General features: G+C 44.2%; 2 protein-coding genes across 4 annotated transcripts in view; both read left to right on the forward strand.

Moving 5' to 3' along the window:
* Positions 1 to 13,066, forward strand: part of LOC137430093 (protein DBF4 homolog A) — a 31,089-nt gene extending 18,023 nt beyond the window's left edge. For 2 of the 3 annotated variants that reach the window (XM_068120639.2, XM_078780132.1), the window contains exons 12-14: positions 1,134 to 1,222; positions 3,638 to 3,715; positions 11,968 to 13,066. In XM_068120639.2, coding sequence (XP_067976740.1) covers positions 1,134 to 1,222; positions 3,638 to 3,715; positions 11,968 to 12,581 — 781 coding nt within the window. In that variant the 3' untranslated portion in view covers positions 12,582 to 13,066. Of the gene's footprint in view, positions 1 to 1,133; positions 1,223 to 3,637; positions 3,716 to 5,182; positions 5,270 to 11,967 lie in introns of those variants that run through there. The other variant, XM_078780133.1, reaches the window with a different exon arrangement.
* Positions 13,067 to 19,248: 6,182 nt separating this feature from the next.
* Positions 19,249 to 24,848, forward strand: part of ADAM11 (ADAM metallopeptidase domain 11) — a 168,411-nt gene continuing 162,811 nt past the window's right edge. Inside the window, exons 1-4 of the mRNA XM_068120641.2 lie at positions 19,249 to 19,656; positions 19,813 to 20,140; positions 20,324 to 20,463; positions 22,700 to 22,776. Coding sequence (XP_067976742.2) covers positions 20,059 to 20,140; positions 20,324 to 20,463; positions 22,700 to 22,776 — 299 coding nt within the window. The 5' untranslated portion in view covers positions 19,249 to 19,656; positions 19,813 to 20,058. The remainder of the gene's footprint in view (positions 19,657 to 19,812; positions 20,141 to 20,323; positions 20,464 to 22,699; positions 22,777 to 24,848) is intronic.

Raw genomic sequence — 24,848 nt, forward strand, 5'->3', positions numbered from 1 at the left:
GGGAAGTTGGGAGGGACAGGTGGGATTGGGAGGATGCAGGTGTGTAGGAGATGCCAATGGGAAGGGTATTGACATGGAGGGGTTTGACACCTTTAATCGATATGAAGTTGAGTTGATTGATGGTTGTGTGCAGGTAAGCTCTACAAATTGGACTTCTCACGATCCCCAATTTAGATATACAGAGAGAGATGGCACAGTATGGTTGAAACTAGGGGTTGGTGAACACACGTAAGAAAGTAATTGTTGCAGGTGCAGGAGGATGGTCGACGGTCTGAGCATTTGTGAGTGAGACAAGTTTGGGAAGAAACCTTTGTGAAGAAGAAGAGGAATGATTAAGAACACGTGGCGTGTTCCTGATAGAGAAAGAAGACAAATTAAGCATTTTAAATTGTTATTAAAAGCTTTAAAAGTAAGATATACATTGATTCAATTTGGATTAATGTCAGTTGAAATGGGAGGTTTTGAGAAAGAATGATTAAGATTGAATGTGGGAAAGAAATACCAGGCAGAATGAGTTCATGATTTTTGGAGTGAAAAAAAAAACCCCCATTATTTTTACAAGACAAGGTTGAGAAGCGTGAAAGGAGAACACTTAGGGTAAAGAAAGTGGAACGAGGCATGTGTTGGCAGAGCAGAGACAGAATTGGCATGCCCTCTAGCTGAGGCCTTGGCGAGTAGGGCCGACTCACCACAACACAATTTTGACAATGCACCATAACAAGGTATAGTTAAACATGGAAAATTTGATGAAATCACAGCAAACAACACAGGGGCAAAATAAAAATAGAACGACATGGGATTTGGTTTGGAAAACTTAGCTCTGATGAACTGAAAGAAGGCACTGCATGAGCCAATGTCCAATGTGCTCACACCCGGAACCGGAAGTCACTTGCATAACTGCTGTTAACTCTTTATATTTTGTGTGCTATTTTTCCCTGATAATTGTTGAAGCAACTGTTCTACTGCTTTTGAGAGGTTGTGTCACTTTCAGTTGATGCATCTTTTAAATTTTTGTAAAACCTCTGTGTTTAAGTGATCATGTAGAAATATATTTCACATGTTCATGTAAAATATTACATATACAGTATTCATAAATGTTCATGTTACAAACTTGAATGTTTTTATGACCACAGCTCATCAGTCAACACAGTCACTGCCTCCAAAATTGACCCTGAAGACAGGCCATCCTCACCATCTTGTCCCATAAAATTGTGGAAACAAGGTCAGGGGTGTGTGTCAGCTTATATTACATCTATATATTATATATATATATATTTATATATACAGTGGAACCTTGACTTACGAGTTTAATCCGTTCCGTGACCGAGCTCGTAACTCAAATTGCTCGTATCTCAAATCAAATTTCCCCATTGAAATGCATTGAAATGCTATTAATCCGTTCCAGCCCGCCAAAAACCACACCAATTTTTTTTAAATATACAGTATATATAAAAATATCTCGCGCTTTATATTTCACCTGTATGCCAGCATACAAGCTGGCAGGATGGCCTGGACTGGAGGTACGCACACATGACTCTAAAGTCTAAACTGTCCAGCCTGGGTTTGAATCCCGACCCAGCTATAACCTGTCATGGGTGAATCACAGGCAGGGTGATTCATCAATGTGTGTACCGCTAAACTGGGCGCCCCGTTTGCGTCCCATTAGTTGTTGGATGTTAAGGATCTCACCGTGTTTTCCACAAAGAGAAGGCGAGCTATCGCCGGCACTCTGAACAAGTTGACGGCAGAGATACTGTACTTGCACGGCAAGATAACCACGTGTCGCACGATCTCTTGTCATGGTCCACAAGATTATCACAGAGAGGTGCAGCTTCCAGCGTTTCGAGATCTGATCCAGGCCTATCCAACGAGACCGGTCCCAGCGTTCTAGGCCCGGTGGTTGTCTCAGACGGACCCGACAATGGACGTGTTGGATTTTACCGCGAGCCGATTCGAGCACCGACGTGCCGGCGAACAAAACCAGTCATATCTTTTGAACGCGTGGCTCGATTTTTACAAAATAAACTTTTTCTTGAAGGTCTGAACCGTGCGCTCAAAACGATACCGAGTTTGACCCTGAGAGAGCCGTTTTGCGTAAACTCAAAATAACCGAAATGCGAAAACTAAAATGCAGCGCTATACTACGACAGAGATACTGTACGTGCACGGCAAGATAACCACGTGTCGCACGATCTCTTGTCATGGTCCACAAGATTATCACAGAGAGGTGCAGCTTCCAGCGTTTCGAGATATGATCCAGACCTAACTTTTGAGACCAGTCCCAGCCTTCTAGGCCCCGTGGTTGGTTCAGACGGACCCGACAAAGGACGTGTTGGATTTTACCGCGAGCCGATTCGAGCGCCGACGTGCCGGCGAACAAAACCAGTCATATCTTTTGAACGCGTGGCTCGATTTTTACAAAATAAACTTTTTCTTGAAGGTCTGAACCGTGCGCTCAAAACGATACCGAGTTTGACCCTGAGAGAGCCGTTTTGCGCCGGAGATACTGTACGTGCACGGCAAGATAACCACGTGACCGGGTGGCGAAAGCTCGTAACTCGGATCTCGGCTCGCATCTCAAAGCAATAAACTGCCAGAGTGACGGCTCGTATCTCGAAAAACTCGTAAGTTGGGGCACTCGTAAGTCGAGGTTCCACTGTACTTATATATTTATATTTATATTCATGTATATGTACAGTCACATGAAAAAGTACTCATACACGTACTCACGTTCTGTGCAGACAAGCAAATAAACGGACTCAAATGCAATGCCCTCCCCTCTGGCGAGGGTAATTATAATAATAATATGAATGGGATTGGCGATCACGCGGGAAATGATCTCCATAAACCAGCCGAGTGGTAAGGGAAGGCGGATAGTGATTGCATTGAAAGGAAACAAGAATAAAAAACGATAACAACCCGGCGTTCAAATAACCATTAAGAATTGGGCATGAATTTAGCTTGGTGCACTTGTTCAATGCACGTAATCATACAATTTGAATACACAAGAGAATCAATTCGTAGACCACTGTTAACTGCACAATAATTCTTAGCAGGTTTAATAAAGAATGAATAGGGATGGAGAAGACACGTTTATCTCCAACTCTGAATCGGAATGACCGAGATATGCACAAGCAGACCGCATCATGTACCAAAAAGGCCCCCGTTGGCCATTATCTTTCCAGAAAAATGGTCAGAGGTCACATCCCATTGCCCAAAACTTATATGGACCAGCTAATGCATTTACAACTGGCCACGTGACGTCCCTTATATAGCACAATGCGAAGTGATTTAGTATGTCAGACCACAACTCTGCACTGGAGTACACGCTTGAGAAGGAGTGTTGGGGGGTTAAGTACATTTAAGATAACATGTTACATAGGGAATCTACACGTGGATTGAGGGAATGACGAGGCGCTATCTAAATATTCATTCTCTAACGATTTCAAATAATTCATAAGGACAATAATTTAGGAGATAGCTAGTCAATCTAACTTTATTTTCCCTTTACTGTGTGTGTGTCTGTCTGTCTGTCTGTCTGTCTCTGTCCACGCAGTTTTATGTGTGTATACTTACACATATTTTAACCATCCATATTGAAATTTTCGATTTTATTTTTAATCATTCGTTCTTTCAGGTGGATTGTCATGTAAAACCATCACTTCAGAAGATGTAAAAGAAAAGACCTGTGAAGATTTTCCTTTTGGACAATCAGGTACAACTGCATGTTTAAGAAATCCTGTTAAATCATTTGGAGAAATTCCACCTCTAGAAAAACATTCCAGAAATAAATTTTTAAAAACCCAAAAAACCATCCTTGTCTTGAAAACCAATTGACGTTATGTTGTTTCAAAAGGAGTGGGAGTGAGCGACATTGTAGGAAATTTAAACGACGTGTTGTTGGATTATGGCAAGAACACAATGGTAGAGGTACTAGAAATTTGGTAGAGGAAAGGTAGAGGAAAAATGGTAGAGGAAATGGTAGAGGAAAGAAATTTAAACGACGTGTTGTTGGATTATGGCAAGAACACTATGGTAGAGGTACATGGAAGAGCAAATGGGAAAGTTTACGAAACTGGAAAGTTTACGTGGAGGATTTGAAAAATAGGTACAGGTAATTGGGCAGCCGAGTAAAGGGTCTTTGGGGTCTTTTACGTTGTAATGTATTGTTCTGTTATTCTCCCAAAAATAGGAAAGGAGGATGAATTTACGATTAGAGTGATAGATGTTAACCTATTGTTGGAAGAATGGTGCAGCATTGTTTTGCATTTTGGAAACAATGAAAATCATTTCAGGGGCAAAGGAAGTGTTTCCATGATCGCAGCTGTTGGTTAAACAGATAGGTGACAGGAACATTGGCAGTGGGAATGAGGGCTTTTTTTAGGAAAGAAGAGGGAAAAGAGGCTAAACAAGGAGGAATTGCAAGTGATAACATGTTTGGAAAAATGAAGGAAGGGAAAAGTTTATATTCCATACCATTGCCATGCGTTTGTATAAAAAAATGGAGGGGCGTATGATACACAGACACGTGAAAAAGTAAGTACATCCCATGTAAAGTTTTGACTTTTTCAACATATTTCAACATACAGCTATTTGATCTTCATTTCAACAATATTGATAGATAAAGGTGACATAATGTAACAAATATCATGAAACATTTACATTTTGTAGTCCCAGTGTGTACCCTGGATTTAGAATAGGTACACCGTATCCCTGCGTGTCGTAAGAGACGACTAAGAGGGTTGGCGTCAGGAAGGGCATCCGGCCATAAAAAAAAAACATTGCCTCAAAAAGAGAACCATGACAATTACAACTACATATGGGCAGGGTACAGCCCGAAGTGGAGATCGGTTTCTGAGGTTTGGGACATGGAATGTAGGGACAATGACAGGGAGATCAGGAGAAGTGGTGGAAGTATTGGTCAGAAGAAGAGTGGACATATGTTGTGTGCAAGAGACGAGATGGAAGGGAAGTAGTGTGAGAATGGTGAAGGGTAGGCAGGGACAGAAATACAAGTTTGTGTGGCAAGGGTGCCTGGAGGGCATGAATGGTGTTGGTGTCCTGTTTTCTGAGGAGTTTGTAGACAGTGTGGTGAGTGACTAGAGTGAGTGATAGGTTGATGATGGTGAAAATGATGATTGGAAAGCTCTTGGTGAACGTCATCTCTGGATATGCCCCGCAGGTTGGTCAGAGCGATGAAGAGAAGGACAAGTTCTGGTGTGCGACAGAGAAGCTGATGGAAAACGTGAAAGATGAGGAAGTTGTTGTGGTAGGAGGAGACCTAAATGGACATGTGGGAAGGAGTATGGATGGTTTTGAGGGAGTTCATGGGGGTTACGGATATGGTGTGAGAAATGGAGAAGGTGAAAGGATTTTGGAGTTTGCTGATTGAGCTGATTTGTTGATTTGTAATACTCAGTTCCAGAAAGAAGATAATAAGCTTGTTACATACACGTCAGGTGGGTCGACGACAACCGTTGACTACCTGATGGTGCGTAGGCGAGATAGGGGGCACCTCCGGGACACAAAGGTGATCCCGGGGGAGGAGGCTGTTTCACAGCACCACTTAGTTGTCTGCGACATAAGGGTGAAAGGTGCGAGGAGAGCTCGGCAGGTGAAGTACCAACCGAGAATGAAAGTGTGGAGGTTGAAAGAGGTGACAGTAAGGGAGGCATTAAAAGAGAGGCTGAGTATGGCAGAGGATGATGTGGTTGAGCTTGAAAGTGGTTGGATGTCAATGAAAGCTAATCTGTTGGGAGCCGTTGGTGAGGTATGTGGATGGACAAAAGGACCACCGAGACACTCGGAAACATGGTGGTGGGATGATGAAGTTGGAAAGAGGATTGACGAGAAGAGGAAGAAGTTCAAGGAGTGGCAGAAGGCGTAGGGTACGGGAGCAGAAACAGCAGAGCATGAAAGTTATAAGGCAGCCAAGAAGGCTGCAAAGAAAGAGGTAGCAGAGGCACAGGAGGCATGTAGGAAAATGTTCGGAGAACGCTTGGATTCGGAAGAGGGTCAGAGAGCAGTATTCAGGATTGCAAAGCAGATAGCTAAAGAGAGGTGTGATGTGATGGGGGTGAGTTGCTTGATGGATGAAGTGGGACAAATCGTTGTGGACCCAGATGGAATTAAAGGAAGATGGAAAAGATATATGGAAATGCTGTTGAATACAGAGAATGAATGGGATGGCAACATAGAGAGTAACCCAGTTTTAGGACCGGCAGAGAAGATAACTGAGAAGGAAGTTGAGGAAGCCATAAAAGCAATGAAGAGTAGAAAAGCGGGAGGGCCGACGGGAGTTGTGGGAGATATGTTGAAGGCAGCAGGAAGTTGGGGTGTGAAGAGAATGACAGAGATCTGTAATCTGGCGGTGAAAGAAGGCCGCATTCCAGTGGATTGGGAACTGAGTACCCTCGTCCCTCTCTACAAGGGGAAAGGTGACCCTCTAGAGTGTGGCTCGTACCGAGCGATAAAGTTATTGAAGCATGGAATGAAGGTATTGGAAAGGGTGTTGGAGAGGAGGATAAGGAAGAAAGTGAAGATCGACGAAATGCAGTTTGGATTTATGCCAGGAAGAGGAACGACAGACGCGCTTTTCAGCCATTCCATGTCAAATCGTCAAAGAATCTGCCGTCATCTCTCAGATTTTTGTAAAACTTTGGGAACCAATTGGGACCCATGAAAAACGGCAAGAACTCAAATATTTTTGCTAACAGCCTCTTAATTAGTGAGATACAGACTAACGAACTTTGGACTAATTAGCGCGACGTCGCGAATTCAAATGGCCATATCTCTAAAAGTATAACACCTAGAGAGCTGGTTTTGGTGTCATTTTAAAGGTATTTTCATGCCCTATGAATTTGTCTGGGCAACATTTTCCTACCTCCAACCACAAAAAAGTTATCACAAAATATAAACTTCAATTGTGAATCCCCAAAAAATGTATCCTTCAAATTTCCTCAAATTCATCCCAGAGGTACCTTATGATGTCAAGAAGCTTCCACATAAGTTTTGTGATGGGCACTCCAATAGTTTCTGAGATATGAGCAATAATGTACATGTACGTATGGCATATAGGTTCGAAAATCAGCATTTGTAATGTATTATACAATCAATAAGTGAGTTCAAGTACACAGTGTTCACTAGCCTGACTTAGGTTCACTAACCAGTGTCACCGATTTTCTTGGTTTTGGATTTCACATATTTATCTGCAGCAAGTCTCTTTTTTGGAATATGTGATTCTCCAATCAATCCCAAAGACTCATTCAGTGTATTCAGTTCCATTTCAGGAGAATGAAATTCAAACTCCCCTGAACTGCCTGGTATTGGTGATTCACCTCCACCATCATTGTCCTCACTACTGCTAATAGCGCTGCTGGTCACTGGTAATGGTATTTCACTCTGAGTCTCTACCACACCTGGTTGTCTTTTTGCCAGTTTCTTACGACACTGGGTACAGATTTTCTGTGCACTTTGCAGTTTGAGGCTTGGATGAGCGGCTATGGCTTTTTGGCTAACAGCTCTCAAGCCAGACGACTTTGGTTTTTCATGAGCTCCAAAGGGATTGCAGCAGGATTTCTGCTTCAAGATGAACTTTTCCTTGGCAGTCGTCATTTTTCTGCAGCTCCTTCAGAAGTGAACTGCCAATTTCTGTTGGTGGCAGGCCTAAGCATTACACTAAGCCAACTTGGACTTTCCCTGGGGATCTTAGACTGTGAAAGTTGCATCACCTCGACTTACCCACATGGGAAATCCCAGTTGGAATTCCCCAGATGAGAATTCCCCTCAGGCCCAGTTGAAAATGAAAGTATATGATACTTCAAAGCAATTGATGGTTGTTCCCTGTGTTCCCTGTCATGGCTAGGTTAGAATGATTGTATAATACATTACAAATGCTGATTTTCGAACCTATATGCCATACGTACATGTACATTATTGCTCATATCTCAGAAACTATTGGAGTGCCCATCACAAAACTTATGTGGAAGCTTCTTGACATCATAAGGTACATCTGGGATGAATTTGAGGAAATTTGAAGGATACATTTTTTTGGGATTCACGATTGAAGTTTATATTTTGTGATAACTTTTTTGTGGTTGGAGGTAGGAAAATGTTGCCCAGACAAATTTATAGGGCATGAAAATACCTTTAAAATGACACCAAAACCAGCTCTCTAGGTGTTATACTTTTAGAGATATGGCCATTTGAATTCGCGACATCGCGCTAATTAGTCCAAAGTTCGTTAACCTGTATCTCACTAATTAAGAGGCTGTTAGCAAAAATATTTGAGTTCTAGCTGTTTTTCATGGGTCCCAATTGGTTCCCAAAGTTTTACAAAAATCTGAGAGATGACGGCAGATTCTTTGATGATTTGACATGGAATGACCCTTTTTATTGTGAGGCAGTTGCAGGAGAAGTACATGGAGAAGAGGAAGAAGTTGTTTCTTGGGTTTGTTGATCTGGAGAAAGCATTTGATCGGGTTCCACGCAGAGTATTGACATGGGCAATGAGGAAGTTAGGAGTGGAGGAATGGTTGATCAGAGTAGTGATGGCAATGTATAAAAGAGCGCGCACAGCTGTCAGGATGAAGGACGGGAACAGTGGTGAGTTTGAGGTGAAGGTGGAAGTGCATCAGGGGTCGGTACTAAGTCCACTACTATTTGTAGCTGTGATGGAGGTGCTGGCTCAGAACGTGAAGGAGGGTTTACCGTGGGAGTTATTGTATGCAGATGATCTGGTGTTGATTGCAGAAAGTATGGATGGACTGAAGGAAAAGATGAACAAGTGGAAGGAATGTCTGGAGACAAAAGGTCTGAAGGTGATTATCGGAAAGACGAAGGTGATGGCAAGTGGTAAAGCATGTGGTGAGGTGGAAAGAACTGGGAAGTGGCCCTGTGCTGTGTGCAGGAAGGGTGTCGGAGTGAACTCCATTCAATGTACAATGTGCGCTGAGTGGGTTCATCAAAAATGTAGTGGTTTGAGAGGGTCATTAACCAGTGTGGCAGCTACATTCAAATGTAAGGTGTGCACAGAGGGAGCTGCACATGGAGGAAATGTTGAGTTGGATCTTGGAGACAGCATGAAGCTGGAAGGTGTGAAAACATTTTGCTACCTCGGAGACATGCTGAATGGAGAAGGTGGATCAGACTCGGCAACGGTTGCTCGAGTGAGATGTGCATGGAAGAGGTTTCAGGAACTGAGTGGCGTGCTGATGAGGAGGGGAGTGTCGTTGAAGCTGAAGGGAAAGGTGTATGCTACATGTGTGAGAAGTGTTATGATTTATGGGAGCGAGACATGGGTAATGAACGTAGAGCAGCAACGAAGGTTGGAAAGGGTGGAAATGCGAATGGTTCGATGGATGTGCGGAGTATCGTTGAGAGAGAGGAAGACAAATTATGAATTGCGAAAAATGATGGGAATAGAGCCTGTGATTGATGCTGTGAAGAGGAACAGGTTGAGATGGTTTGGTTATGTGTTGAGGATGGATGAAAGTGACTGGTTGAGAAGAGTGATGGAAATGAATGTAGAAGGAATTCGAGGACGGGGAAGACCGAGAAAGACTTGGCTAAAGATGGTGGAAGAAGAAATGTGGGCCAGGGGGTTAACAAGGAGAGATGCAGAAAATAGGGCAAAATGGAGAAGATTGCCATGGGGACCGCAAGGCTAACCCCCGCTCTAGCAGGGAAAATGGCCTTAAAATGCATGTTGTTGTTGTTCTTGTATTTACATTTTGTAGTCCATTATATAATTTAAATAAACATAAATGCAAATTTTGCATGTGGAAAAAGTAAGTACATAATAAACATACACATAATGTATGTACATAAACATAAGTACATAAACATAATGCTTCCAGTGACTTCATGGACGGAGGCATTAAAAAGGGCTGAATTGCGTTAGTGTATAGCTTATACTAATTTATTTAGCCACCTAATTTATGAAATTTATGTTGCCCCTACCCTGAAAGTTTTGTCTGTCAGACATGTGGATGCTGAGAAAAGCAAGGTTTAGCTCATACGGACAGATAGACAACCTGAAAACATAATGCATCTAGCCACCTTCAGAGGCAGAGGCATAAAAAACAGTTTACAATGTTACTATGTGCTTGTACTGACCATTGCAATACAAGCAATATGAAAGTGCACTCTGAAAGCAATATGAAAATTAACTCGCCACTTTGTTTTCCTTCTCTTGATTTCGCTCTTGCAAAGGAATCTTCTGGGAGTTTGTGTTCGTCGTACATTTATTAAGTCGGATACAGTCGGACCCCACTATTCGCGGGTGATACGTTCCTGGAAAATCCGCGAATAGCGAAACCTGCGAATAGCGAGGCATTGTTTCAATGGAAAAAGGGGGGATATGTTCCCGAGTCACGAAAATCCATGAATAGAGAGGAACAAACCATGAATGGCAAGGCAAAATCCGCGCATGGTGACGCAAATCCCGAAAATGTCGACGATAATCCTAATCCGCGAAGGTCGAACGTCCCGGAAATGGCGAGGAAAAAACCCGCGAATGTCGGCAATAATCCACAAATGTCGATTAAAATCCACGAATGCATGCCGTTTCATTGTTGCAATGGGGGAAAAGGGAGACAGCTAATTGCATGAATAGATACTGTGGAGTGTTTTCATTCTGTACAGTAGCTCGCAGGGATGACAGGTTATTCAACTGGTGGGATATCCCACTAAACATTGTTTACCTGTGAACGGTGGAATATCACGTGAAGCTGTTCACAGTATGAATGACGGGATATCCTACAAAAGCCGTGAAAACGCGAAACACATGGCAGCAAACGCAGGAGCAGGTCATGCTCGTGGCTCGTAGAAGATGGGTTTTTTTTGCGTATGTCCAGCTGCTTTATGCATGGCTGGTGAAGGATGGGTTTTATAAGTATCGTGTCAAACCGCGTTTTTTTTTGGTTTTTTTTCTATTCGCGGTCGTGTTTTTCAGGGGCGCAAAAAACATGCATGCATGGCTGGTGAAGGATGGGTTTTATAAGTATCGTATGTCAAGCTAACGGCTCGTGAAAAATGCTTTTTGCGCCCCTGAAAAACACGACCACGAATAGGAGAAAACCCACGGTTTCGCTGGACACTTTTCCGCGAATACAGAAACAGGTCGCATTTTATCACCCGCGACTACGCGGAACCACGAATAGCGGGGTCCGACTGTATTTCCTTTTGCCCATATGTCTGTCTGTGTCGATGTCGATTAATCAGTTGAAAGTTAAATCCGGCCCTAGTTGGGGGGAAGAGAGGGATGGGACAAAAATAAATGGAGCGGAGTAGAGGAATCGTTTTCATGTGTTCCTTGGGTGTCAGAAATGTGGAGATGAAATGGGCTGAGTGGCCTCCTCCTGTGTCTGGGTTTCATTGTGTATCTTTGTGATGGATAGAGAGACTGCATCATCAAATTATCCAAACGTTTTGACATGCTTCCTCACTTATGACCTCTCAATTATTGACACACTATATCATGAGATTATTAGTTTTGAGCTCACAAAGCAAGTTCCACTTCAACGTCGTCATGATAAGTTATCTGCACCTGATTAGTCTTTGCTCATTGGAGTCTTCTCTGGTGATGTATTGCCTGATATGGAGTTTTAGAAATTATGTCTGACAAGGTTAATACCCCGAAGGCAAAACGAAATCTGTAAAGATCCACAGGCACTTGCAGTTTACCTTTCCAAAAGGGGGTTGACTAATCGGATGCTTGATTGTTCATGGTTCTATGGACCTAAAGAGAGATTTGCCATGGCTTCAAAGAAACCTATGACAAATTAAATAATGGCAGAAGTGCTGTGACTTTAGAACCACAAAATGTCCTGCTTGAAAACCAAACAGCTAGTGCAATAGCAAGTAATTATTCAATGCTGTCATTGATGGATTGTTTTGACGATTAAAATTTCAGTCATGCAAACGGTTGTCAGAATGTACGCCTAAGTAACGTGAATTGTGTTATAGATTCTGCACATCTCGGAAAATGTGCTAATTACATCCAAGAGCATTTCTCTGGGCTGAGTGGTTTGTTTCAAACCGAGGAAGAAGAATTGCAAACGAGAACACCATTATATTCGACGCAATTGTTCTGCAATGCAAACAGCCGGGGTTTGTTTGAGTGTGGTTCCCTCGAGCAAAACGGAACCGCACTGCCGGAAAATGATGCTAATGCTGCACGTCATTCGTCTGACAACAACCTGAACTGTGCAAATAAGCTTTTGTCAAGTTCAAAAGAAAACGACGATGAAGGCGTGCTACAAGCAACAAGAGCGGATACCAAACACACCTATGTGCAATATGTTGAGGAGCAAGAAGTTGGAGGAGTTCCTTTGTACGATTATATGGAAGAGACAGGGTTGAAGGAAACCCAAATGCATGGAATGGACTTTCTTGAGAGCAGCTCCGAATGGGATGCTCCTCTGTGTTTGGAAACTTTGGGAAGCCAACTGAAAACCACACACCAACCGCACAACCCCAACAGCCTAGAGACTATGCGTGAAGCTCAGATTGATGCTCCGAATAATTGGTATGAAACACATCTGAATTGCGTGTTGAATGCTGATCAGAAATGCATTTGAAGGCGCGTGTCATTCTGCCGGCAATGTGTTGTGTGTGCATCGAATGTGAATTTCCTTGTGAATCGCTCGCTTTGAATGGCGACCGGTTCCTTGCCCTCTTTTGTGATGCATGGTGAGGTCGGACGGTGAGGTGTTTGGGGTTGCGAAATGGGTCTGGTAGAGGAAGAGACATGATTTTAAACTTTTCTAGTAGACGACAAAAAGTATTTTGCTCAGTTTTAATGTTTTGTACCCTCTCTCGCTGTTTTGATGTTTGAAAAGGCAGTTTAACAGCAAATGGATTCCAGTTGACTGCTCTTCACTGTGCTATTTGGTTTTTCAGATTTTTATATTTTTATATTGTACATGTGTAAAATGTCAAACTTTACCAACAATGATTACGAATTTTTTACTTACTTCAGGAATTTCTGAATGATTTTATAATGAATATGACCTCGTGAATTAAAAGGGCTTTGAAAATAATAAAAAGAAAGGACATCTCTGCATGTGGATCGATATTGAGCAGATTCTGGAATAATGGTTGCAATCATCTGCTCTGAGTCTGGGGGGTCCAACCAATGGTGGTTCCATTGTAACTCTGGCCAGATCGTACCGCAAGTCCTGCTTCCTCACTTTATGCTCAGCATTTGGAGGATTGAGCACGGATACACCCCATGGTTTGGCATCCCGTTGTTGGGTGGTGGGGGGGTTTTGGGGGGGGGGGGGGGTAGGTGAGGGGAATTGTGAGATCTCTTCCTGATTGCGGAGAGAAAGGCGATGTCACAATATGGCGGTGCCAACACCAAGAGTGCTTTGGTAAATTACCTCATTTACCCCAAAATCAATGACAATTTGTCTGAAGTAAAGTCTGATGTTTCATGTACAATGCTTTGAGAAAGTATTCATACCCCTGGAGTTTTTTTTCACATTTTGTTGTTACAGCCTGGATTTAAAATGGGTTACATTGAGATTTTTATTGAAATGGTTACATTGACATAATGTTAACGCGGAATTTTTATTTTAGAATTTTTTACAAAATAATTAAAAATGAAAGAATGAAATATCTAATTTACATAAGTATTCAACCCCTTGAGTCAATACTCTGGTCTTCTTGGGTATGTCTTTGTCAGCTTTGCAGATCTAGATTTGGGGAGTTTCTCCCATTCTTCCTTGCAGATTTGCTCAAGCTCCATAAAGTTGGATGGGGAGTGTTGGTGAACAGCAATCTTTCAGTCTTTCGACAGATTCTCAATGGGATTCAAGTCTGGGCTTTGGCTGGTCCACACTCAAGTACTTTCACATTCTTGTTCTGAAGACATTCAAGTGTTGGTTTAGCTATATGCTTGGAGTCATTGTCCTGTTGTAAAGTAAATCTTTCACCGCAGTTGAAGGTCTTTTTCACTCTGAAGCAGGTTCAACTCAAGGATTTGCCTGTATTTGGTTCCATTCATTGTTCCCTCTATTCTTACAAGTCTCCCAGTCACTGCCACTGAAAAGCATCAAAAGCTGCCACCACCATGCTTCACACAGTAGGGATTGTGTTAAAAAGGTGATGAGCTGTGCGTGGTTTTGGCCAGGCGTAGGGCTATGCATTCAGGCCAAAAGGCCTGAATCTCGTCAGACCACAGAATATAATATTTTGCCTCGTGCTGTCTTTCATGTGCCTTTTTGCAAACTTCAGGTGTGGTGTCATGTGCCTTTTTCTCAGTAAAAATTTATTTTTAAAAATATCACTGCTATTATAGGGTATTATGTGTTGATCAGAGGCAAAAAATCTCAAATCGATCCATTTTTTTTATTCAGGCTGTAACACAAGTAAATGTGAAAAAGTCAAGGGGTGTGAATACTTTCTGAAGGCACTGTAATTGTCTGCATGCTTGTATGCGATTTATGTTGCAGCTCCTCCCTAAGCCTGAGACCCTTTTAAAAAAATTGTTCCATATTTTCACACTGTGTTACTGCCAATGATGTAGAATTTGATCTCTGATAACAATAGTTTCTAGACTTCTTCACAGGAAACCGTCATGATTTTACAAGCAATGCAGCAAGTGATGCTACCGGAGGAGTTCCTGCATTTGAGACTTTTAATAACTTGATTGATTAAAAACGTGTTCTGGTTTCATCTTTCATCAAAGGCTTGCTAATATTTTGTGGGGTTGTGACAGCAGTTGCAGACAACTGTTTTAGTGGAGTTCTTTATGAAACAGCGGAGCAACTCTGCTTTGCTACAGGGATTCTTGGTTATGGTTGCGGCACGAACACCAAGGGTGTGGCTCTTGAATATAATAAAAGCGTAGGAAGTTTATACCCCACGCTCGTTTTTGACTGATCCAATTTTAGCATGCAATGAACATGGAAAAGCTTGCAATACTACTTTAACCGCCCCGATCATTCACACCTTCTTGTGGAATCGGTCCAGGAACATTCCATTTGATCCAATATTTTCAGAAACTGGCGGTGCCTGATGTTCGACTGAAGGTGCCTTGTGCAGGAATTGGAATTTGTTGAGGTTGCTGGCGATACCTGACCTACTCTGTGAAAGACAATCTGACCGAGTCTGGGAGGTCGGTGGTTGGGATATTTAACGTCCACCAACTGCTCGCAGAGGAGTACCCCTGGCTTGTATCCATCTGAGTCATGATGAACACGATGTCTGCCCTGCATGTGAATCGACGGGATTACAGTTTATAGCTGCATCAAGATTTAAACCCAGGCGAGACGGAGCAGAGGCAAGTGTGCACACCTCCCAGTTATCCTGCCAGCCTGACTATAGTACGAGCTTTTGGGCTTATCTCCAAACTGGGTTAAAAAGCAACCCTGATCGATATCTGGAGAATCCTCATCTGCCTTGGCATTTCCCTTCTGGACCAAATTAAAACTTACTGAGATCAGTACTCTTCACTTTCCACATGCCTTTCTACATTATTCACAAATACACTCTTCCATGCCTTTCTCCTCACATTTGGCATCCTGTAAAAGCAATCTACAGATTTGGCATTTAATATGGAATATTTTTTTTGTGGGGGTGAACTTACTTTTCAAGATGTCTTAGAACCAAAAGTTCATTGGAATTATGTTGAAATTATTCTAGATTTTGTTAATGTGACCTTTAAAAGAAACAAAAACCACATTTGACATTTCGAAGCAAATAATTGATCCTTTAAAGTGATGTAAACTGATATCGAACTCAATTCATGGACAGTACTGTGTTAAACTTCTGTACGTTTTCCAGAAGTATCTCTTTATTTTGCACATTAGCCAAAAAATTTTTTAACCAAAACAAAAGTTAAATTACGAATGGGATTACGGACAGTAAAATTACAGTTCAGTACTTCGTGTAACCCCCACGAGCATTCAGGAGAGCACGTACACGTTGAGGCATGCTGTTCACGAGATTTGCCAAGGTTTGGACAGGAATCGCTTGCCATGCAGTGACAATAGCCTGCTGCAATTCACGCACAGAGGTCGGCTGCTGGTCCAAGTGGTCGATTTGATGTGTTAGTTCTGCCCACAAGTTCTCTATGGGATTCATATCCGGGGACATGGCAGGCCACTCCATATGCTCTACACCACGGTCAGCAAGAAAGTGTTGGATCATGCGAGCACGATGAGGCCGTGCATTGTCATCTTGGAAGACAAAGTTTCCTCTGAAAGGCTGCACGAGCAAATGGAAGCAATGTTTCTTCCAGAATGGCCCTGTACTTGAACTGGTTCAGGTTTCCATTCAGAACAACCAGGTCAGTTTTTCCCCTTGCACGAAAAGCAGCCGAAACGGTCACCCCACCACCTCCAGCTTGGACTCTTGGCACTATACAATCTTTGTTGTAGGCTTCATGCACTTGTCTGTGCACTCGGACGCGGCCATCTTGACGATAGACCAGAAATCTAGACTCGTCACTGAAGATCACGTGATTCCAGTGTCCTGGCTGCCATTGACGGTGCTCTCTGGCCCACTGCAATCGGCGCTGGCGGTGTTGTCTGGTCAGGCGTGGCTTTTTCAGGGGACGCCTGGCACGATAGCCTGCTTGAACCAGTCGTTGGTTGACTAGCCTTCTGGATACAGGCACATTTGTCAGTTGCTGCCACTCAGCCCTAAGCCGATTAGTTGGCTTGGTACGGCCATTGCGGACTAACCGGTGCAGCTGGCGATCATCCCTCCTTGTGGTTCTGCGGGGACGTCCTGGCCTCGGTATTGGAGTAGGGACACCCCTCTGAGCATTTCGTTTCAGGATCTTTGACACCTGACCTTGAGTGATGCCATACTGCCGAGCAATAGCACGCTGTTTCATGCCGGAATTTCGTAAAGCCACCACTCCATGACAAACAGCATTGTCGAGTTGACGGACCATCTCCAGAGGAAGCGGCAATAACTTTTGGAGACTTGCAGCAGTTGTTTTCCACTAATACAGAACGCAACAACCCTTATATACCCGATTGTGAAGCCAATCGTCAAATGTGCCTGTCCGTACATTTTGTCACGCCACCTGTGATATAATCCTGTTATTGGACTTCTTGCTGCGACAGACAATCAGTGACATGGTTCTTTTAACAAAGAAATCACCGAAGCGTAAAAGAAACTCACCAGATTGATATACCGAGTTCAGAAAGTAAACCCAAGTCAAGAAAAAAAAATATTCCATATTAAATGCCAAGTCTGTACAAATATCTTAATCCTATCCACACATAATCCTCGACATTAATTCCCTCCTTAATGTTGTCCTTTTCCTCGTGATGAAAAACTGTTTTTCCCCAGGCTCCAGATGCTACACCTCTTCCTATTTTATCTTTCCCATCTCACATATCGTGTAGCTGTAGCTTAATCTTGTCCTCCAATTTCTCTCCTCATTAAATTCTCATTTGTATTTCAACTTCCTCTACTCTGGTAGCCAACGTGTTGATCTCAATGGAATCTTTTAATATTTTTTCCCTGTCAAGGCTGGAGTGCCCCAATGCAGTGTTCTGCACTCAGTCCTATTCCTGATCTTCATCAATGATCTCTCTGACTGGAAAATCCTCTATCTATTTGCTGATGATTCCACTGTCTGTCGTGACATTCATCATCCTTCAGGTAGGCAGGCAGCAGCCTCCTTCCTCACTTCACACCTTGATAAAATCACAAGCTGGTCAAACACTTGGAATATGTCTTTCAATCTTGACAAATCTCAGATTCTCACTATCTCTCTTGCCGAAAGGACAATATGTCAAACCCTCCCATCTACGTTCTTAACATTCCTCTTGAGGATGTTCAGTCATTCAAACTTCTGTGTCTCACGATCAGCCATGATCTTTCTTGGAGAAACCCCATTTTAAAGTTGTCCTTCAAAGCCACCCACCAACTCGGCATCCTCCGTCATATAAGGTCCTTCCTTGGCACACCTGAACTTCTATCCACCTGCAAGGCCTTCAAGATTATTGGAACCTCCCGTGATGAAGCTGAGTCTATGGGCCTATCACTTCGCCATCGCAGATAGGTAGGTGGTTTCTCTGTCTTGTACCCTCTGCTTTTTCCGTGCTTTGTCACACCACCCCCTCCTCAGGTTTCAACAAGGCAACCATCAATCCTTTTCTGGTGAAACTACCTAAATCTAGGCTCACTGCTCAACTCCACTCATTTGTTCCTCTATTTTCTCGTATGTGGAACCAACTTCCACATTCTGTTGTCTCATTCTTCCCTCCAGATCTTCAAGATAGCTGTTGACCACCATCTCAGATCACCCCCAATCCAAAACCATGATGTTTTCTATCCTCGTTAACCCCCGACCCCTGTCCCTCCCCCACCCCAGCCCCTCCTGGCTACTCCATTCATATTTTCCGTTTTCCTTCGTTGGAGTTTCCTTCTGTATCCGTCTTATCCACCCCCATGCATCCCCTCCTGTCCCCCATTACTCCCCACACCCTTTGTTTGTCCAAGTCTCCCTCTATCTTGACCTTCTACTCTGCTGTTGGTGTCCTTCCCTTTCTGCTGTTCCTTGTGCATCATGTTACGTCCTGATCCGTTCAGTGTACCAGCTCTTCCATGAGCCTCGACTATGTAAAACAGGAGTGTGACCCCAGCCCTTGGACGAGGATGTTGTCATGCCATTTCCCTTGGAGTTTGGACTGGTTCATCCTGAGAAGTGGGTGTTTATAATCGGGGGCCAAGTGGTTCGAATCTCTTTGAAATCCTTCCTGGTTTATTCAAGTGCTCCTGTCGAGCAGCCATGATTTGTCCGCACCACACGCTGCCCACCGCCGGCTCATCGTTTGACCTTCATGAGTGTTCCCTGGTCCTTTTCAAAGTCGCGCGCCTCGTTTCCCAATATGGAATGACAAGCTGACGTTTCAGCACGAACTTTTTAAACGTGAATTATTCGTTTGGCGAATTCCGTGCGTAGTCGGCAGCCTCGAGTAGTTGACTAAATAACTTATTGACTATCCCGTGCCATTTGCAAATCTTGGTAATCCGACAGGAGAAGGAGGAAGAGGAGAGAAGTAAAGCAGGAGGGAAGAAGAAGAGGTGAGTGGGACGGGCTATTGATGTGCCGTCACGTGCTCGTACCTCCGCCTGGATGACGCGGATCGGTACGTGGTGCCAATCTGCCAATGACGACACGAGGGGTCTTTGTCCTTGCTGCCTCGAGCCGGTGTGGGTAGATCCGAGCCGCGGGGATCCCACCGCTAATCGGGTTCGTTGGCGACGCCTACAGACAGGCACCGTTGGTGCAGAGCACGTGGGTTGCGCTGCGTGGGGAGCTGTCCGTGGTGCTGCATTCCCGCTCTCTGTCCGTGGTGCTGCATTCCCGCTCTCTGTCCGTGGTGCTGCATTCCCGCTCTCTGTCCGTGGTGCTGCATTCCCGCTCTCTGTCCGTGGTGCTGCATTCCCGCTCTCTGTCCGTGGTGCTGCATTCCCGCTCTCTGCCCGTGGTGCTGCATTCCCGCTCTCTGCCCGTGGTGCTCCATTCCCGCTCGCTGCCCGTGCCCCGTGGTGCTGCATTGCGGAAGTACGGGATAAGCAGGTTTTTCTACCGGGAGGAGATTGGTCCAATCCTCGAGCACTGTGCCTTGAGGTGCGCGCGACCCCTGGCGATACTCTTCGATTGATTGATCCATCGTGACGGTATAACGCGCTAATCCAAACGATTGTTCGTATAAAAGGGCTTTGATCCGCTCGGAATGTTTGATCAGTATTTGCTGTTGATGATCCGTTACCAATGGAGATCTCTCTCCCTGCCGAGCGCTACATGCACCACCTTCGTGACCTTTTCCTCTGCAGGAGACCCCGAGGTCTTTTTCTACGCGACCTTCGGCAGCGCGTGGATGTTCATCGTCGAGATTTCCCTGCCCGGACCTCGCCCTGGGTTCCCCGTCGAAGCTGCTGACGTGTTCTGACATAGCGATGGCTCGTGTGGTCAAACTGCGCTGTCAGGACCACGAGGTGTTGTGCCGCCATTAGGACAACCGCTGGACTCCGAGACGGTCTTGTCTTCTGTGGGAAGAGCAGGCACGTCCGCTATGAATCATGGGTGCTTTGCACTCCTGGCACATTACCTTCCTCGTTCGACTGTCTCTCTTCAACGCCGTGGTGTGGAACAGTTGCTCAGGTACGCTTCCTGGGCAATACCTTTCTATCGTTTGTCTACTTACCTGTGTTCATAGAAAAGCGAACCGTAGACCGAATGTTGCTTTTGCCGTCTTATCCGGTAATATTATTGGTCCAAATACCAACGGTCCTCACCCTGATGCACATGCACGTGACCTCCTCCATTCCCGACTCCCTGATGCAGCTGGAGTAGTCCCGACCCCCGAGCACCAAAGGTCGCTCACGCGTCCACATCGTCTGCTGCGCCGTGTGATGGACACGCACGAGACTCGAGTGCGTGAGTTGGACACGACTCCACGTGCGCCCCACCAGCACCAGCCCTGGGTACGTAGTGCACCACACCCGTGCACCGGTACCAACGTGTTCATCCGGTCACTTAAGTGACCGAATTCAACCCCGAACAAGTCATATCAAAGACTTAAGAAACGGCACGTGCTGCTTCCTTGTTTGATGCTCATCATTAAAAAAAGATAGAGCACGAACAAACAGCCATAGGTTGGCAACCATTGCGCAGGCTTGATGGGCCGAATGGCCTCCAGCGTTGAAGTTTGACTGTCGATTAAGCCTGATGTTTGCTGGCTCAACGGTTAAGGTGGCTGCCTTGAGATCTTAGGGTCCTGAATTCAAGACCCTGTTGGGTCGTTTAATTAACACCAGGTGGGTTGACTTGGCCTGTCATCCTTCCGAGACAGGCAAAATGAATACCACATCACTGGTTAAGCCGCTGTCACACCTTGACGTTTTAGCCAGCGTATGCCGACGTATGAAAAATTTGGCGAATACGGTGGCACACGTCGAATACGTTATGGGTAAGTTTTGTATACGTTAAGAGCACGCTGAAGCACGCTGGCATACGTCGTAGTACGCCGAGCTCGTCGACAAATTTTGTGCATGCACAAAATTTGTCGACGTATGCCAGCGTATGACTCACACGTTCCGCATACGCTGGCTAAATTTTCAAGGTGTGACAGGGGCTTTATAGAGAGAGAGATACTGCATCAGCGACAGCCCCCAGGAAAAAAAATGATGCAACCAGCAGCCACAGGCTGCACACACGAACCACCAGCAGCACCACATGTCAATTTCCCAGAGAACATCAAATTGAGTGAATGTTTGATTGGATGATCGAAAAGGATAAAGACCAGTGTTGTTGTTGTTGTTGTTGTTGTTGCTGTTGCTGTTGTTGTTATTCCCATATAATCCCTTGGTGGTGTCGGAGAATCCACGACACGTCACAAACGTTCCCTTAGTTGACAGTTTAGCACTGAAACCCATCGCTGGATCTATACAAAGTCAGGCTATTGGCACACACTGGCCTTCTCTTTTCTGAAAGTATAATGGAATCAAACGACCACAGGGCGTCTGGATTAACGACCCTCTAGAAATCCTGCGACCCCAGAAGCACGAGTTCTGCTAACTTTGGAGTATTTCTCAAGAAAGCTGACTTGATCTAAGAAAAGTACTTTCTGGCTTTGTGTCATTTACAAAATACTTGAAACAAGCAAGAAGTCTTTCACAAACCGCCAGCCCAGGCGTGAACGGTGTTCGACTCGTTAGAGTAAGAATTTCTCATTTGTTCATGGCGAACAGGCTGGTAGGATGGCCTAATGCCCAAAAGGTACACACACTCGCCTCTAAGCTGTCTAGCCTGGGCTCGAATCCCGACACCAGGTATAAACTGTCATCCCGGTGTTTCACGGGGAGGGTGATTCATCAATGTGTGTGTCGTCCCTCGGATGGACGTTAAACTGGACGTCCCGTCTCTCGGCATTAGTTGCTGTACGTAAACTATCCCACGGTGTCCTGTGTGAAGAGTACACCCCAAATCCAACCTTCTTTCAAATTTCAAAAATTTCACAATTTCTTCTTTTACACCCCAAATCCGCCTCTTTAAATCTTAAATTCCCAACTTCTTTCATGAAATTCCTAGAAGTGTTAATTTGCTTTATTCCGTGTACCCCTCCCTCCTCCCCCAGCCCTCCCCCTTCCACAGATCTACCGATGTCCTTGTTCTCTACTTTTGCTGTGCTTGTGTGCTTCCCTCTCTCCCCTTGTTGTCTGCCGCTCCCTTCATTGCATGTTTTATGTGTCTGCGCATGTTTTAATGTGCAATGTGTTAGTTCTTACACGAGTCTCGATTCTGTATACAAAAAAAAAAAAAAAAGAGTAGGCGAGCTATCGCCGCCACAATGACCAAATTACAAATTCCTGCTTTAATTACTGCAGAGAAGGCAAAGGCAACCCACCCAAGCTTAACCCTTGCCAATAAACCTAAGCATTAATTTAACGTCTATCTGAGGGACAGAACACACATTGATGAATCACCCTCCCTGTGAAACACCAGGATGCCAGTTTATAGCTGGGTCGGGATTCAAGCCCAGGCTAGACAGCTCAGAGGTGAGCGTGCTTACCTTTAGGCGATTGTGCCAGCCAAGATTCGTGGTGCTGGAAGGGTATTGTGTGGTGCAGAGATTGGATCCAATTACCTTTTGTGCTCATTTGCAGCATCCCCAGTGAATGTTGAGCATTTCCTAATCCAAGGTTCGCATTCCATCCACAGGGGGTGCACGTGGCACAAGTAAGCTTCTTGGTGGAGGCGTTTGACCAGCACTTCATCCTCGACCTGGATCTTAACCAGTAAGTCTTGGGATTTAATGATCATAGTTTTGGTGGGAAACAAATTGCGGGAAGATTTAGGATGCACAGGATTGGCAGAAACTCGGTTTACATAATGTTAAAGTAATCGGAGTGGCAATTACCTCCAAGGTGAGGAAGTCCAACATTTTCACTTATGAGTATGAATCACTTGATAAAATGATGTAGGATGGGTTACCTGTTGCATCATAAACACAGGATGCTGCTTTGACTATCTCTGTGCGGAATATAAAGGCTGCACAAACACCTTTAGGATGGGTTACCTGTTGCATCATAAACACAGGATGCTGCTTTGACTATCTCTGTGCGGAATATAAAGGCTGCACAAACACACAACTGACATTAAAAGAAAAATGTTTTCTGTGCCAAAGGATTTTTTAAATCATAAATATATATATATATGTGTGTGTGTGTCAGAGAGAAGAGCAACATATGATTGCATTTGGTAATGTTACTCTTACTATATCGATTTGAAAGGTTAAGAATTCCATGTCCGGATGTAGGAAACTAACCCTGATGGCAAAACCTCCGGCTCCGAGGTACTTTGTACTGTCTAAGAGCTTTATGGTTTCATCTGAGAACGTGACCACCGGTACCTGGCTGAGATCCAGAGCAATGCGGCTCCACCTAGCCAGGCACTATGGCTCCGAGATGTAACTCGACTTACAAAAATTTCCTCTGATTTCTCATGAAATCCGGTAGAAATCCAATTACAACCTCATCAGAACGAATGATAAATCGTTGTTGGGGTTGTGGATATACTGTAATGCCCAATTGTTTGGATTTAATGGTCAATGACATAGTTGATGGCTTAAGGGAAGACGAAGAAGAAGAACCACCTTTGGAGGCCATTTTCCCCCGCAGAGCAGGGGTTGGCCTTTTTCGGGCACCGTGGTCCCCTTTTTTGAAGCAATGTTTTATGGCCGGATGCCCTTCCTGCCGCCAACCCTGTTAGTCGTCTCTTGCGACACACAGGGAATGATGGCTTAAGGCCTATAAAAATAATGAATGAATCGAGCATAATTGTCTAATTCTGTACATGGCGGCCTGCACTTCTGGGAGCAATGAATACTGTTTTTATATCCTTTACAATGGCTATTCGTTTGACGTAGGAATGCTGAAAATCTGATGGCCTTGTAAATTGGTGAATGGTGGAGGATGTTGATGAGTTTTGAAGTAAATTGCTAACATCGTCTGTTTTGCTGCCGCAACGTTTAATGGGAATATTTATGCTGGAAATCGAGATGTGACGGTTCCTTGGGAGTTTTCCAGGACCTGAGGCTGGGATGGAATTACACCGCATGTCTCCCAGCCAATTGGGCAATCTGCTGAGGCCTGGTAATTATATGGTGCCTGTGATTTTAAGGCCTCTTATGGTGGGCTAATTATAATCCATAACATCATAGACATATTTTAAAGAGGAGCGACATTGCAACTTCTTCTTGCTCTTCGCAAATATCAAACACAACCATTAACGAGTCAAATTGTGGACATAAAACTGGGGGTCTTGAAATAGAAGGAGCATCCTGTGGATAGAAAAAAAATGAGGAGAAAAAATAAAAAAAAGTGAATTTGGCAAGAAATTGTTAAACCGAGATTGTCGGACAACTGGTGAATATGTACAATTGGCTGCTTCGCTAATTTTCCAGCATCAATGGAAACCTCAGGTAATTCATAGAAAGGTAATACACATATTACGTTAATCTGTCTCTCTGGATGTGTTTATTTAACATGGCCAAGGCATTTCAAACTGAGCTCATGTTCATAGGTAATATTTTTTCCTCTTGTGCGCTCAACTAACTTGAGCGCACACCAGGAAATGGTCATAGCTTGAATGAGTAGTACCTACCTCAAAACGAATGCTTCTTTGTACGTTTCGAATATTACAGCTTAAAGTTATTCACACTCACTTTTGAGCACTCCGGCCTCGGTTCGAATCTTGAGCCAGCTATAAACTGTCATCCTGGTGTTTCGCTTGCATGGCAGGCATCGATGTTTCTACCATCCCTGGGAAGGATTTTCATCCGGAGGACCCGTCTACCAGCACTAGTTGT

This window comes from Myxine glutinosa, chromosome 6, assembly GCF_964187855.1.
Source record: "Myxine glutinosa chromosome 6, kmMyxGlut1.1, whole genome shotgun sequence".
Taxonomy (NCBI): Eukaryota; Metazoa; Chordata; class Myxini; order Myxiniformes; family Myxinidae; genus Myxine; species Myxine glutinosa.